This window comes from Heterodontus francisci, chromosome 25 (genome assembly GCF_036365525.1).
Source record: "Heterodontus francisci isolate sHetFra1 chromosome 25, sHetFra1.hap1, whole genome shotgun sequence".
Taxonomy (NCBI): Eukaryota; Metazoa; Chordata; class Chondrichthyes; order Heterodontiformes; family Heterodontidae; genus Heterodontus; species Heterodontus francisci.
In genome coordinates this window covers 65338087-65355724 of record NC_090395.1, presented here as the reverse complement: position 1 = coordinate 65355724, position 17638 = coordinate 65338087, and the positions used below count along the sequence as shown (strand labels likewise).

The 17638-nt window shown below is 42.1% G+C and overlaps 1 protein-coding gene across 1 annotated transcript in view; it reads left to right on the top strand.

Annotated features, from left to right (window-relative positions):
- Positions 1–15420, top strand: part of LOC137384035 (polymeric immunoglobulin receptor-like) — a 64078-nt gene extending 48658 nt beyond the window's left edge. The window contains exons 11-14 of the mRNA XM_068057600.1: positions 1863–1941; positions 9708–9817; positions 11912–11967; positions 15167–15420. Of these exons, the coding sequence (XP_067913701.1) occupies positions 1863–1941; positions 9708–9817; positions 11912–11967; positions 15167–15295 (374 nt within the window). The 3' untranslated portion in view covers positions 15296–15420. The remainder of the gene's footprint in view (positions 1–1862; positions 1942–9707; positions 9818–11911; positions 11968–15166) is intronic.
- Positions 15421–17638: the final 2218 nt, after the last annotated feature.

The window sequence follows — 17638 nt, the reverse complement described above, 5'->3', positions numbered from 1 at the left end:
TGATGGTGCAGACCCAGAGCATATAGGATCACATTTTTTTCTAGTTTTATGCAGATGAGCCACACGATCAACACATAAAAATTATATAATAAAAGCCACATACCCCTTTTTAATATAGTTATTCAGCTCAAATTTTTCTTTTCTCTCAAAAGGTCATTGAATAGCACGTGTATAGACATAGGAGAAATCTACTGCCACAGAAGAGAAAAGCAGAAGTGTTCAATCTGACAAGCACCATTGTGGGTCACTAAATGCCAGCAGCATTTTCCTATGGAAATGTAGGCTGTTGTACTGATGTGACTAAGAGATTGGAAAGGACTAGGTATTCGGAACAACACTACTTTCAGCTGCCTGGAATGTGGGTCACTGACCCTGAGAGAGAGGAAGCAAACATACATAACAGCCAGCAGTAACTATTACTAATGAATCTCTCAAATCTAAACTGTGTAAGTCCTTAAATAGTGATAGATTATTTGAGTAATAATAAAGGAATTTAATCTGCGACAGAATTTGATCTTGATAAAGTATAAAAACAACCGAATCCAATATCCATTTAAGGTGATAATTGACCTAATTTCAACCAGCCCATGTGATCACCAAGATGGTTCAGATGGGCCTGTTCTGACCAGGTGAGGAAGGGGTCTCAGGCTCCCCTCTTGCCTCTTTCCTGGTTTGGCTGTAATAGGGTTTAACTTTTAAAAACACAGTGTTTTTAGCTTCACCTCAGTGAGTCCTTGCTCACTGCTCTCTAATTGTAATTGCCAATGAACCAATCAGACAGGTTTCCTTAGGTTTAAACAAGAAAGATGTAAATTTATGAACCTTACCACTCTAGCCCGGTTAAAATTACTAAAATACACGACACAACCATGTTAGCATCCATACGAAATAAATACACACACAAATAGGGACAGAGGGGGGAGAAAGAGGTTTGGAGTAGTAAATGGAATTCAGTTACTGTCTTTTGGTTTGACGTAAAGTCCTTGATTAGAGTTAAGGTCTTGCAGTTCTTGCTGGGGCCCAGTACACACTTTCAAACTGGCTTCTCTGGTACCAGAAATCTGAAGAGGTCCTCTGTCTTGAGGCTTAAGCTGCTACCATGGGTCCCTGGGACTTTGTTTAAGATGGAGAGACAGGGAGAGAGCTCCCTTATCTTTTGTCTTCAAATTGCAGTCTGCCCCAAACCTTTCTGCGAGGCACAATTCAAACAGTTCCCAGGATGGCCAGCGAGTAAGTCATGTGACCAGCTCTTTGTTTGAAACAACATCTTCTGGGGAGGATTGTTGATTTCAAAAATTCTCCAGCCACACTCATTGGTAGGGGGGAGGTGGGGGGTGGGGGGGAGGTGGTGGAGGTTTGTCTCTTACAAAATCAATGGCTCTCAATGAATGTCCTTTCGCCCTTCCCCAAAAAGCTCTAAGAAACAGCTGGTCCCTTTATCAATATTGAATACAGGCAATCTTTGACACTGACAGGGTGGTTTATACCTCCATGTGATCCATCTGTGAAAATTGGAGTTGGCACCACGTGGTGTTTTACTACATTAAAGGAGCTATATAAATGCAAGTTGTTGTTGTTGAATGTTTCACATCCAGCCGACATTAACATTGTGATAACACCAGTGTGTCCGGGATCACCTCCCCATGCAGTTCAATTGACAATCATCTGACATAGCATACCATGTATTTTCTGTGTATTGCAGAGCCTAGATCACAGAAAACTCTGTGTAATGTTGTTTCGAGTACAGTACAAGCTGAAAGAAATTCAGCCAAAGCAAAAAGGATATTTTTGTCCCAATGTGCAGGAAACCGGACATAAACTTTTACATCAGCAAAACACTTACTTGGTTATTGCTTTTACAGCTGTTACAGCAACAACAACTCTTCTGACACCAATACTGTCAAATGAAGTTCAGAAAAAAATCAGCGGGAAAAATAAAAGGTAATTTTATGAATCAATAAGTAAATGAATGAAACTCATATTCTTTTGAGCATTCCAGAACAGAACCCTGTTGCTCAATATTGATGGATCGCTGCCTGCTCTAACACAAATAGGAGAAATACAACAGTCTGATGCTTATCTTTCAGGGGTTGTCCCAAGCCCTCTGGACAAGATCAAAACATAGATCCCAGCCTGGAGTAGTGGCTTTGGTTGACCACTGTTTCTAGGAAGGAGGACAAAGACATTGATCCAAGTCCTCTTTAACAAATAGCTCAAAGTCAGAGCTCTCACACTGCAGAAGAATATTGGGAAACAGGTTTAGTCAGCAGAGTGTTTCCAAAAAATAAACATGCTTTCTTGTTATATCTATTGACCCTGCTAGTTTTCACCTTTTCTTTCCCGAAGCTGTTGACTCATTGCTGGGAAATGAATCCTCTTGTGTCCACTATTCATGCGTGAGCCTTGACATCATCAGAAATCTATTTGACCCCAGGTTGCCTCGCAGCTAAACCCAAATCTGCCCTCAAATCTGTCCTATGTTTGTACATGCACATTTCCAGCAGGAGTCTTTGATTATGTAATTATTTTTCCCTTTCCTGACCCAGAGGCACTGAAAGTAATTGTGTCACCCCATCTGCTATCTCAACTAATCTTCGATAACTCGGCAGTGCAGGAACCTGGAAGCTTCATGGGCCTTGTTGCTTAGTCCACCTGCTCGATGAACTATAGGGGAGACCAGGGATTGTTTTCTATCACTGGCTATTGCTTTTCAGTTGGTTCTAATGTAAACAATTTAATGTAAGAGCTACTGTAGTATCAAACTTTCATCTGGAGTGCTGATTCAATGTGGCTGACATGGTGTTTAACACAACATCTCATCTGGGCACAGCTAACAGCTTGAATTTATTTCAAAATTGGTTTTGTTTAAAATACGACCATAAGGTTCGATGGATTACCTGCCAATTTATATTATGCTGTATTACGGAGCCAGATGCAAGTCAAATGCTATTTTTATTGCTGCTGGTTTAGGGATGGCATTCATAAAAAAAACTGATTCCTACCAGGCCAATAAAATATACAATGGATGATAGGACCCTTGGAAGTACAGAGGGTCAGAGGGACCTTGGTGTACTTGTCCATAGATCACTGCAGGCAGCAGCACAGATAGATAAGGTGGTTAGGAAGGCATAAGGAATACTTGCCTTTATTAGCCGAGGCATAGAATATAAGAGCAGGGAGGTTATGATATAATCAGCTGTATAAAACAATAGTTAGGCCACAGCTGGAGTACTGTGTATAGTTCTCGGCACCACACTAAGGAAGGATGTGATTGCACTGGAGAGGATGCAGAGGAGATTCACCATGACATTGCCTGGGCTGGAGCATTTCAGCTATGAAGAAAGACTGGATAGGCCATGGTTGTTTTCCTTAGAGCAGAGAAGGCTGAGGGGGGACCTAATTGAGTTATACAAAATTACAAGGGGTATAGAGAGGGTAGATAGGAAGAAACTTTTTCCCTTAGCAGAGATGTAAGATAAGGAGTGGTGTAAGATAAGGAGTAATACATCTAGAGCATCATATTCTGTTACAAGGCCATTCAAAAGTGCATTTTACACATCTAATGAATGTGGCATATAATGCAGACCACTAATGATAGTGTTTTTTGCTAACTTTATTGCATATTGGTGACTAACCAATGTCAGTGCACTTTTCTTAGATAACCAGGGGGCATAGATTTAAGGTAAGAGGCAGGAGGTTTAGAGGGGATTTGTGGAAACATTTTTTCACCCAGAGGGTGGTTGGAATCTGGAACGCACTGCCTGAAGGGGTGGTAGAGGCAGGAACCCTCACAACATTTAAGAAGTAGTTGAAACGCCTTAGCATACAAGGCTATGGGCCAAGTGCTGGAAAATGGGATTAGAATAGTTAGGTGCTTGATGGCCGGCACGGATACGTTGGGCCGAAGGGCCTGTTTCTGTTCTGTAAAACTCTATGACTCTGTGGCCTTACAATAAATAAATCAGGAATTGCTTGACTGTGATTGCCCAATCAACCCTGGCCTATCCAGACTCGCAAGGTCCTTTTGATTTTTCATTGAGAAGTTATTCACTCAGCTAGGTTTGCAGGTAAAGTTGCAATTTATTGCACTTGATATTTTTGGTACTCACCATTGACACTGGCTGGTGGGATCAATTTTGTGTTAGGGTCTTTATTCTTGAAGGAAAATGTTGGAGTTCCTTTAAAGTTCTGAGGTAACTTCATCCAGTTGCAGGTAAAGAGTTTGTTATAAAGACAGATCCAGACTGGGGAAGCTGTGAAACTATTGTGAATGCAATCCCCAAACCAGCAGGAATAAAAACAGAAACACAAACAAAAAGTGCTGGAAATGCTCAGCAGTTCTGGCAGCATCTGTGGAGAGAGAAGCAAAGTTAACGTTTCAGGTCTGTGACCATGCATTCATTAAACTTTATTAACATATTGAAATGAAGGCCCCGCCAGACCCACACTGAGGCCTCGCCACCACCAGTAAAATCCAGTAGGGCCTTCTCGGCATTGGGGGTTTTGGCAGGCCTCTCTCAGAAGAATTTTCCAGGCCCCCACACCATGATCCCCAATGCTGGAGGGCAAGTAAAATTCAGCTCATTGTGTCTATCCCATCTACAAGATGCACTGCAGCAACTCACCATGCATCCTTCGACAGCACCTTCCAAACCTGCAACCTCGTCCACCTAGAAGAACAAGGACAGCCAAAGTTTGCAATGGGTAATATACAAGGGGTTGTTAAAATGATGCCATAGTTAATACAAGAGTATAATCACAATGAACGATTATAAAGATCTTGAAATGCCAATGTTATGTCAGTATATGGGCCGTATGATATCTCAGAAACCAACGTTTCATACTTCAGCTGCATTAAAGTCTAGTAGAATAGCAGTGAACTCAATTTGTCTTGTCTTTCCCCTACCTCATCCGTAACTGCAGGAGGGTAAGTGGACAGCTGAGACAGAGAGAACTAAGGTTTTATATCTGATCTGGTCATACTTCGCAAAGGTATGGTACTTTAAAGCTTGCCATGTTAGACAGTAGCACTAAGAAAAGTGCACTGACATTGGTTAGTCACCAATATGCAATAAAGTTAGCAAAAAACACTATCATTAGTGGTCTGCATTATATGCCACATTCATTAGATGCGTAAAATGCACTTTTGAATGGCCTTGTAACAGAATATGATGCTCTAGATGTATTACTCCTTATCTTACACCACTAATAATAGCATTAAGGTTCCTTTACTCCTCTTTCAAGCACATTACTGCAGTTCCAATGATACATAGCACAGCAGCTCGCTCCAATAGAGGTTGAAATCGATTTCTGCCCTATGGCAAGAATGCAACTTTGAGGTTAGAAAAGGCAAGCAATTTTAGTTTATAAACGTGAGCAGGCTGCATTACAATTAACAGCTTGCACCATTATCTTTGATCATGCATTTCTTTTGGAGGGGGAAGGAACAGAAGCAGCACAAGCTGATGTACAATGAATGTTGTTTTCGCATTGTTAAGGCCAGGTGAGAAGGTCTAGGGGTTCCCTAGGGTTTAACCCTAACAGGGATTAATTTTAAAAACACCATATTTTTAGTTCCCCCTTAGTGAATCCTTGTTCACTGATCCAATTGTAAGACAAAGAAATCGAGCAAGTTTCCCTAGGTTTAAACAAGAAAGGTAGAAGCTTATTAATCTTAAACTCTAATCCAGTTAACGACTACAAATATGCAACGCTACCACGCTAGCATGCATACGCGATAAATGCACATGCAGATAGATACAGAAAAAATAGAAGGAATAAAGGGGAAAAGTTTGAGGCAATATCTAGTAGTTACAGTCCTTTAAGTTCAATGTGGAGTCTTTGGTTGCCAGTAAGTCTTGCAATTCATTGGGGCCCAATGCCCAATTCACGCTACAACTTGTTCCGATGTAGGAGTCTTTTTTCTTTTGAGGTTTACGTGCCTTCCGTGGGTTCGGTGGCTTGGGAGAAAGTGAGAAAGAGAGACAGCAGGCGAAAGCCTTACTTGTTTCAGCTTCCAGTTCAAAACAGTCTTCTGCATTTCACAATTCAAAAAAACCCCAGGTTGCCCAGCAGGTTAGTCATGTGACTGGCTGGCTTGATCACTTCTGTTTGTGGATTCTGCCATCTTAGCAGTCATCCTGGAATGTGAGCTCCCTCACCTTCAGTGTCTGGTGATCAAAGTCCATGGTGGCTTAAGTGGACCTGGGAATAGTCCTTTGTCTCCACAATTACTGTCTGTTAGTACGCAAATGTTCTTCCAGCCAAGAGTTTGGTGATTTTTTTTTAAACAAGTTGTTTCTTCACTCCAGCAACAGTTTAGAATCAATATTCATGTGACAAAATTAATATGCCTCATTTTTGGCAGGTGGGGGTCTGCATGACAGCACCTATCATCAGTTTGTGGGCCATCAGAGTTATCGGTCCAAAGGTTCATTGGCCATTGGAGTGAACAAAAGAAACAACAACCGCTTAAGTGGTTATTTTATTGATGGACCCAGTCAAGTATTTTTTGCTTTAGGAATGTTTAGTCCTGTCCACCGCCTGCTGCTGATGATGTAAGCCAGTGCAAGTTGATGCTTGAGCCTCAGCTGTTCACAGGGGCCCTGGACACATGCCCTGTAGACTTGTGCTTTAATGTAGCTCTGAATAGGTGATCTTTCACTGGATCCACACAGGGCCCCACACTGGCTCAAGGCCTCGTGCAATTGCATGGGTTACGCAGGCCGTGCTCTGTCCCTGTTTATCACTCTTACACTATTCCACTTCTTGTTGAATTATAGCATGATACTGCACAGAAGCAGGCCATTCAGCCAGTCATACCTATGCCAGCTCTTTGAACGAACTATTCAAATAGTCTCACTCCCCTGCTCTTTCCCTTTAGCCCTGTAAATTTTTCTGGTTCAAGTATTTATCCGATTGCCTTTTGAAAGTGACTATTGAATCTGTTTCCACTACCCTTTCAATTAGTACATTCCAGATCATACGCACTGCATAAAGAATTTTCTCCTCATGCCACCTCTAATTCTTTCACCAATTACCTTAAAATTATTTCCTGGTTATGACTTGGGTACCAAATAAATTTCAGTGTATCTCTCTGTAGTCAAACCAAACTGCTAAATCAAGAGGGTGGTGGGGATCTGCAACTCACCACATGAAAGGATGGTAAAAGCTGAAATCCTCATAACATTTAAGAAGTCATAGAGTCGTAGAGTTATACAGCACAGAAACAGATCCTTCGGTCCATCGTGTCTGTGCTGGCCATCAAGCACCTAACTATTCTAATCCCATTTTCCAGCACTTGGCCCGTAGCCGTGTATGCTATGGCATTTCAGGTGCTCATCTAAATACTTCTTAAATGCTGTGAGGGTTCCTGCCTCTACCACCTCTTCAGGCAGTGCGTTCCAGATTCCAACTACCCGCTGGATGAAAAAGATTGTCCTCAAATCCCCTCGAAACCTCCTGCCCCTTACCTTAAATCTATACCCCCTGGTAACTGACCCTTCCGCTAAGGGAAAACGTTTCTTCCGATCTAACCCATCAATGCCCCTCATAATTTTGTATACCTCAATCATGTCCCCCCTCAGCCTTCTCTATTCTAAGGAAAACAAGCCCAGCCTTTTCAGTCTCTCTTCATAGCTGAAATGCTCCAGCCCAGGCAACAGCCTGATGAATCTCCTCTGCACCCTCTCCAGGGGAATCACATCCTTCCTATAGTGTGGTGCCCAGACCTGGACACAGTACTCCAGCTGTAGCCTAACTAGCGTTTTATACAACTCCACCATAACCTCCCTGCTCTTATATTCTATGCCTCAGCTAATAAAGGCAAGTATCCCCTATGACTTCCTAACCACCTTATCTACCTGTGCTGTTGCCTTCAGTGATCGATGGACAAGTACACCAAGGTCCCTCTGACCCTCTGTACTTCCTAGGGTCCTATCATCCATTGTATATTCCCTTGCCTTGTTCGTCCTCCCAAAATGCATCACCTCACACTTCTCAGGATTAAATTCCATTTGCCATTGCTCCGCCCATTTTACCAGCCCATCTATATCATCCTGTAATCTAAGGCTTTCCTCCTCACTATTTATGACCACCAATTTTCTTGTCATCTGCAAACTTACTGATCATACTTCCTATATTCATGTCTAAATCATTAATGTACACTACAAACAGAAAGGGTCCCAGCACCGATCCCTGTGGTACACCAGTGGTCACAGGCTTCCACTCGCAAAAACAACCCTCAACCATCACCCTCTGCCTCCTGCCTTTAAGCCTATTTTGGATCCAATTTGCCAAATTGCCCTGGATCCCTTGGGCTCTTACCTTCTTTAACCAATCTGCCATGCAGGATCTTATCAAATGCCTTACTGAAGTCCATGTAGACTACATCAACTACTTTACCCTCATCTACACATCTAGTCACCGCCTCAAAAAATTCAATCAAGTTTGTTAGACACGATCTCCCCCTGACAAAGCCATGCTGACTATCCCTGATTAATCCCTGCCTCTCTAACTGGAGATTAATCCTGTCCCTCAGAATTTTTTCCAACAGTTTCCCTACCACTGATGTTAGACTCACTGGCCTGTAATTACTTGGTTTATCCCTGCTACCCTTCTTGAATAATGGTACCACATTCGCTGTCCTCCAATCCTCTGGTACCTCTCCTGTGGCCAGAGAGGATTTGAAAATTTGTGTCAGAGCCCCTGCTATCTCCTCCCTTGCCTCACATAACAGCCTAGGATACATCTCATCTGGACCTGGGGATTTATCCACTTTTAAGCCCGCTAAAACAGCTAATACTTCCTCCCTTTCAATGCTAATTTGTTCAAGTATATCACAATCCCCCTCTCTGATCTGTACACCTACATCGTCCTTCTCCATAGTGAACACAGATGAGAAGTAATCATTTAAAACCTCACCTATGTCCTCCGGCTCCACACACAGATTGTCACCTTGGTCCCTAATGGGCCCTACTCTTTCCTTGGTTGGATATGCACTTGAAGGGCCATAACCTACAAGGCTACAGACCAAGAGCCAGAAAGTGGAATTAGGCTGGATAGCTCCTTGTCAGCTGGCACTGACACGATGGGTCATATGGCCTCCTTCATGCTGTAAACCTCTGTGATTCTATAAATTGTGGCTGCACTTGTCCATCTCTAACTGTGTGTATTCACATGTGTTACAGTTCATTTGCACTATTTAAAGAAGCTAGATCTCCCTGGCACTGCTTATGAGTGTGATTGGATCCGTGGCATGGTTACAATGCTCATATGTTTCTAGATTTAACTCGGTTCTCCTTAAGGCCTACTGCTCATGTACCTTCTGTGGAGAAATGGACTCCGTTCATGCAGGGGAGGATGGTTCAGGATTTCTTCTCCTGATCGCTATCCAGCAACCTGCTGGAAAAGGTTTCTTGTGGATATTAAGTGAGGACAGGATTGGAGTTATCTGTGATTCTACTGCAGCTGAATAGCCTGTTAATAGTCACTATCAAGGGTCACGCATGAATATTGACCAGTGGCCATTTATATGGTGCCAGTAGGCAACTGATGCCTGTGGAAATGCACCCTGCAAACATCATCACTTTTAGCAGTACAGAATGGATATGGACATTGGGAAATTTGGAAAGAGAGGCTGTATTGCTCAAAGAATGAAAATGAGCTTCACTTTGCAGAAATAAGCTTTCCACTCTTCTGTTTCACAGCACCACAAACCTTTCCACTATGCTGGTGGTTTCTGTGCTCGGAATTTTGATTGTACTGTTCCTTACTGCTACTATTTTTGTCATAAGACACAGAAAGAAAACTGCAGCTGGTAAGTTACACAACTAAGAAAATTCCAATTCCAAATTCAAGAAAAAGCTCTCTGCTTCCAATTGGATAAACCGAAGAGAGAGGCCGGGAATATCCTCAGAGCTGCTCCTGCTTCACCAGCCGTAACTTGGTCAAGAGAGTGGCAGAATCCGAGGAAGTGGGGTTTCTGCAAGGTTATGATGATAGACTGTGAACAAGCAGCTCCGAGGAAATTCCAAGCCTAATTTACAGTTACAAATTGGATTGAAGTGAGGCAGGATCTCGCAGATCAAAATACAAGCGCTACCCATTTTTCCACCCAGAGGGTAAAATAAACTCCACGTGGTCACTAAATAATCACAGATTCCTGAGCAGCTTAAATGGCCGGGGTCAGCGACTATACTGAAAAGAGCCTAGCACCAACATTAGATGTAAAGAAAAAAAGAGTACTTGCATTTATACAGCATCTCAGAACATTCCAAAGTGCTTTTTGGCCAATGAAATACTTCTGAACTGTTGTAAATGTAGGAAGTGTAACAACAAGCTCCCACAAACAGAGCATGACAATGACCAGCTTATCTGTTTGTTTTTTAGTGAATTGGTTGAGGGATAAATATTGTTCAGGACACAGTGGATAGAATTCCCTTGCTCGCCTTCGACATAGTGCCACAGGACCTGTTACGCCCACCTGAGAGGCAGACAGGGGCTTCAGTTTATCATTTCATCCAAAAGACAACATCTCCAATGGTGCTTCACTGTCTCAGTGCTGCACTGGAGTATCAGGCTCTGTCCTTGTGCTCAAGTCTCTGGGGTGGGACTTGAACCCACAAGCTACTGACTCAGATTGTTACCAACCGAGCCACAGCTGACACCTGCAGGATTCTCTAGAGCAGCAGTCGTCAAGTTAAACAATGAATAAGAATATGTCTTGACCCTACAGATTTAAATAAAGCCATAAAAAGAGAACAATATACAATGGAGTATATACAAGAAGTGTGCAACAAGCTAGTGTAAGTATGATGTTCTAAACAGACAAGGCTGGAAAGTTACGTTTGATGAATTTGAATTTCGTTCAAATCATTGTAGACGTCAGTAAACAAGTACCATGAGTTCAAGTGCAATTGCAATCAGCATTTTACTAAATATGGGATTCCAAATGAAGTAGTTTCAGATCATTGCCAGCCAGTAATGCAATATTTTCATTTGGTTTCATTGGAATTAACACACAGATGACTCTCTAAAAGACAGGTGTTCCACTCCAGCAGATTACCACCAAGACAAAAATTTATATATTTGAAATAAATGGGTTAATGTCCCTGTTAAAAGACAGACTAGTATGGCCATAAAGCGGCCAACACCCCCAGCTTATACACACTACTGAGTCAGCGGCGCTCGAGATGGCTTGGCCATGTGAGCCGCATGGAAGATGGCAGGATCCCCAAAGACACATTGTACAGCGAGCTCGCCACTGGTATCAGACCCACCGGCCGTCCATGTCTCCGCTATTAAGACGTCTGCAAACGCGACATGAAATCGTGTGACATTGATCACAAGTCGTGGGAGTCAGTTGCCAGCATTCGCCAGAGCTGGCGGGCAGCCATAAAGACAGGGCTAAATTGTGGCGAGTCGAAGAGACTTAGTAGTTGGCAGGAAAAAAGACAGAGGCGCAAGGGGAGAGCCAACTGTGCAACAGCCCCGACAAACAAATTTCTCTGCAGCACCTGTGGAAGAGCCTGTCACTCCAGAATTGGCCTTTATAGCCACTCCAGGCGCTGCTTCACAAACCACTGACCACCTCCAGGCGCGTATCCATTGTCTCTCGAGATAAGGAGGCCCAAAAAGAAAAAGAAAAAGAAAAGACAGAGGAGTATCATACAACTGTTCTAAATGCTAGTATGCTATAAATATTGCAAAAGAGTAATTTCTGAACTTACATATCCGATTCTATTTCCCCATTTTGATCTTTGATATTAGGATGTTACTTTTTAGTAAACATGTCTGTTGCAAATGCAAAAGCACAGTGTAGATCATTAAAATATGTACAGCAATGGATTCACAATATTATTTTTCAACTTTACAGTCATGTCTTTGTCATCTATACTTCTATCATTCTTAGGTAAGAAAGGATCAAAACATACAAAGGAAGAATCTAACCCAGTCTTTAATGATCTGGTAAGAATTTCACACAGCAACATATTTGATGTCAGATTTTTAACTTAAGTCACATACCTATCCTCATTTAATTGTCAATTTATTTATGGTCAGAAAACTAAATAAGCCAATTATCTCTGTACAAAAGCACATACTGCAGATGCTGGAAATATGAAATAAAAACAAAGTGCTGGCAATACTCAGCAGGTCTGGCAGCATCTGTGGAGAGAAAAGCAGAGTTAATGCCTGGGATTTTTTTGAGCCAGCAGGGGTCCCACCACTGGCGCCAAAAGCTGGGGTGGTGGGGGCAGGGGGTGGTGACCCCACTTTAGGACCTGGGCCCACATTTTACAGGCAGCAGCCAATTAAGTGGCTGCCGCCGGGCCTGCCATCCTATTAAGGTTGGTGGCCAGCTCCCAACAGCTACCGGCCCAGTCAGAAGGCCAACAGCTCAGCAGCGTCACTGGGCGTGGTGGCCACTGCTGGAACTGCACCAATGAGAGTACATTGATGGATGTGTGCCCTCGCAAGCAGATAAGTGGGGTCTGGGGGCACCAGCGAGGAGGTGGAGGGGGGTGCAGTTGTCGGTGAGGGCAGGCATCACCGTTACTGTGAGGGTGGCCATTGCGGCCAGGCAGCCCCTTCATGGTCCAAAGAGTCCTCAAAAAGGAGGACTGCCCCTGGAAGGCAGGAGAGATTAAATGGCAAAACGGATGATGGTACAAGGCAAAAGGAGATAGTATTGGGACAAGTCAAGGAACCAAAGGTATCTCTAGAGAAGGTATAAATGGGAAAAGCAGAATCAACACCAACAGTTGCCTCCTAAAAAAGGGGGCAGAGGTTATGATCTGAAATTGTTGAACTCACTGTTGAGTCTAGAAGACTGTGAAGTGCCTAATCAAAAGATGAAGTGCTGTTCCTCAAGCTTCCATTGAGCTTCATTGGAACAGTGTAAGAGGTCGAGGACAGAGAGATTAGAGTGGGAGTGGGGTGGAGAATTAAAATGGCACGCATCGAGAAGCTCACGGTCATGCTTGTGGACTGAACAGAGGTGTTCCTCAAAGCTGTCACCCAATCTGCATTTAGTCTCCCCAATGTAGAGGAGACTGCATTGTGAGCAGCGAATATCGTATACTAAATTGAAATAAGTACAAGTAAATCTCTGTACTTAGGTTAAAATCAATTCAAATCAAAACTTCTTTTTAACAAAGAACTGAAACTTGAATTAGGATGGAATAATTCACTTGTCCCTTTATTACCCAATTTCAGTCTGTAGTCCAGATTTTTCAATCAGTGTGACGTTAATGTTCATCTTAAGTGGGTTAATGTGGAGGTTAAAATAACAATGGGATAAATCTCACTATTAGCCTTTTAAACCACAAGAGAAAGAAATGCCATACACTGAGTCAATGATATTTGATTGCACAACTTAAAACTAAGTGATGAAAGGCACCTTTAAACATTGAATTCATGTTTAAGTTCTGACAGTTTCCTCGATTGAACCAATTCATAATTAAATCAATGATTGCAATGGAAAGCAAAACATAAGCAGCCAGATGTTTGGTCAGGCAAGTCTTTAATAAGTACTATTGCTGCCCTCCAGTGACTTAATACATAAATACACCACCTGGAGTGATTGACAATGACCAAGAATCCAGTAGGTAGTTAGGGATCTACCGTTGTACTCGGCATCCTCAGGCTGGGGAGGGGGTAAAATGAACATGGGTTCCAGGTCGCAATTGCAATCCCTGCAGGAAAATGTCCCTTTGTGTGTTATCAAGCTATGGCTGTGATGGAAAATTCAGGCAGTGATTTCACCACCCGACTGCTTCTCCACACCCTCCCTGACTGAAGCCAGTTCTTCCCTGTGTGCCACAGGCAAAGAATAGAAAGCGCTAACAAGGCCCAGGTGCTGGCAGATTTCCTTTCACTTTTTACTGCTGCGTCCCAAGCTCGCCATGGAGATGGTGACTGTCGGTCTCAGGAAACAGCAATAACAGCTCTGAAGCCTCTCCAAAGAGGGAGAGGGCCTCCACTCCTTCATTCTGATCCTCGCTTACCTTGCTTTGTAGGCCTCAATCCCTACCAAAGGCTAACATGCAAACAATGCGTCAATCTTCGCAACGCTTCTGCCCCTTTAACTGCCCAGCTGCCTCTTCTGGAGTTGCAGCTGGCAGGAGAATCCGGGCCCAGTGTTGATTTTTTTTTTTATCTTTGCAGCTTCACATTAAGCACTAGAGCTTAATTCTCATCAAGGTGGTGGTGCAATATTATCCCATCTCAATCCCTTCTAGTCCCAACCTTTTTCCTTACAACTCCCAATCTTAATCTCCCTGCTCAGTGCCTCCTGACATCGCTGCTGGCTCGCTCTCATTCTCTTTCCCATTCATTCATTCTTCTCAGTCACTCTATCCCAGGCTTCACATCACCACCACAGTCTGCTCACCTCCACACCGCTCCTGCCCCTTTTTTTGCTTCCTGGGGCTTGAGCTGAAGATTTGTAGCCGAGAATAAACCAGTCCTCCATTCCTAAAGCAAAATTATTGCTGCAGATGTTAGAAGGTTGAAACCCCAGGTCTCCAGGGAGGTGAGAGGACAAGAAACACACAGAAAGAGATAAGCATTGGGTCGTCTTCAACAACTGATACCCTTAATTGCATCTGCTCGTAAATTAAGTTCAAGGCTTGTGAGCGGCCAGACCTTGACCAGACCCAAGCTTTCAACTTACTTAAACTGTCAGTTTTTGGAGCGAAGGTGTAATGGCTGTCTTCTGTGTTTGTTATATGAAGTGATTTTTGGATCTAACTGATCCCTACTATCCATGTCACTGATAGTACCAAGCAGTTAGCACGGATCAATTGGAATGCAAGTTGGAATGTTACATTCATATATTTACACTGAAATAAAAGAGATTGTTTAAAAATTCTGAAATAGAAACAGAACATGTTGGAATTACTCAGCCGACCCGGCAGCATCTGTGGAGAGAGAAACAGAGTTAATGTTTCAGGTCAAAGATCTTTCATCATGGGCTTGATGAAAAATTGTAACCCCTTCATCTAATTTATTCCAGCTTCTCAATTAAATTATGGAAGAAAGTAAAACAAAAGAAATATATCATTTTATAATAGAATTCTTAATCAGTCGCAAGTGTTAAATTTTCTTCTATTTGAAATCAACTGACGTGTATGATGACAATAATTTATGGACGCTTTTTTAAAAGTCTTTTGGAGATGATGGCCAAGATATCACATATGACATGGCAACAATCAAATCCAGCATTCAGACAGAAGAAGACTTTCCCACTTATATTTATGATGACCATCACCGTGAACAGAAGACGCCTGTCTAATTCCAGAGTACCGCCGTTGTTTCAGAGCATGTTCAATGCACCCCACTTGCATTTCAGTTGTAATGCTTCTGTTACTGATACCTTAAACTTAAACGCTATCTTTATAAAGGACAGTCTGAAAGTCCCATTTTAGTCAATGTCTTCATCTCTGCTGACAGCTTCAATTCTATAGCCTGTGTGGTATTTGAAGAAATTAAGAGATTATTGCTGGTGTTATTAACAGACAAATGCACAAAGCTTTTCTATTGCAATCCATTATCCATTATTAGTAACTCATAAAATAAATGGACTTATGCCCATATTAAAGTTTCATTCAGAGAAATATCACAGACAAATTGTGTGTTCATCCACTGATATCACTGCTAATAATTACTATGTAAATTGCCTTCCATTGCCTTTATAAATTCACACAAAGATGCTTTTGATAAACATTGATCACATATCAAATTAATTGCACATCTCCACATGCAATGGCAACAGAAGACTGAGGTTCAATTTGTTAACAAATTAAGTATTTTTGCTAATAAATTGTCACCTAAATAATGCAAGTTCTGATATTTGGTAACAATCATTCAGTGTATATTTTATTATACAGAGGTGATGCAGTATTCAGATGACATGTCAGCTGATGCAATTTAAATAGTCAATCACTATGTAATGACGCTGGTCTTAAATACACTCAGAACCTACGATCATTGGATTAATGTGAGACACAAGAAGGCAAAAAATGAAACTTTTAGTGCTTAAAAAAGAATTTTTCATTAGGCTGTGCATTAATTCTCTGAAAATGACCGCCCAAAGATCTGTAATAACATTTGTTCAGATAACAATATGCCCATGTCCTGCAAGATTACAAAGCACTTGCATGCTACAGTAACATGGTTTTGTAAACCAGTTCACTGAACAGTGCCAAGTACTCTCTACCTGTCGAAGCAACATCTTAAAATTCACGTTTGAACTTCAAAGGGATAGATTTTTAAATACTGATGCTTCAATGCTGCTCTGCTATAGAAATAGAATAAAGCATGGCAATGACTACCAGTCTCGTATAACACTCAATCGTTCAAGAAGGCAGCTCACCACCACCTTCTCAAGGGCATTTAGGGATGGGCAACAAATGCTGGCCTTGCCAGCGATGCCCACATCCCATGAAAGGATAAAAAAACTAACTAATCCAACTTTTCTTTTTGGTCATGTGTACTTTTGATCACTCATGGTACATTATTTACTTATTCTGTGTATAGTATCAACACGGCTGTTGTTCCATTGGTGCTAAGTGATCACCTTAGATAAATCTGAAATGGTTCAGGGACTATTACTTTACAAGCAGAGAAAAAAAATTACTGTGTCCTATAGTACCCAACTCCATTCACATCTCCTCTAATAATGAAGCAGCCTTGCCAGACCACAACATGACCTGGCAACAAATGTCTGGCAACATTTACGCTATATAAGTGCCAGGCAACGAGATAACTACAACCACCTCAGAACAAAGGACCTTCAATGACGTCAGCAGTGCCAAGTCCCCTACCATCAAAATATTGGAGGTCAACATTGATTACAGGATTAACTGGACTGCTACTACAAAGCAGACCAGATGCTGTGTAAAAAGTGGATCATTCCTGAGCCTTTAAAGTCTCTCCAGCATCTACAAGGTTCGACTGTTGGAATACTCATGGCTTTCCTGAGGGAATGCAATTGCAACAAATCTAAAGAAGCTCAACACCCTCCATTGCAGAGCAAACTACTTGATCAGTGTCTGTCACTGGACTCTACTTACCACTCCAGCACTTTTTTTTTCCTCTGTGCAACGGATTTGGGAATGAATTATATTTTAGCATTATATTTTAAAACAAGGTTATTTTGCACAGGATTAAAAAGCTATAGGCTTCAGCCACTGTGATAAACAGCTCATCTGTTAATGGGTCAGGCATCAAAAGTATGCATTGAAGCTTGATAAGCCAGTTTGTTGCAAGTAGTCACTCAAAATCTACTTTAAACTGAGACAATGAAGGTAAATTGATGAGTTCAAGGCTCATAAAAAGTCTATCATTAGCTGCTATTCATTTTGAGAAGAGTAGGAAATCTTTTTCTGAACCTATAGAGAGGGAGGAGAATTGATCTGTGGTCTGTTTTAGTGACTGGCAAATTACTGAATGAGGAAGAAGTTAGAGGGACAACCTTCGCACTTACTGGGAACACAAAGAAAATGGAGGATAGAAAGACACATGGATAGTCAGTCAGGAGATTGACCTGATTCAGGCCTGGGCTGGAAACTGGCAGCTAAGATGCAGGAGTAGTTTTTTTAGTTAGAGGTTGCCTAGAATAGAACAAACAAGTAAA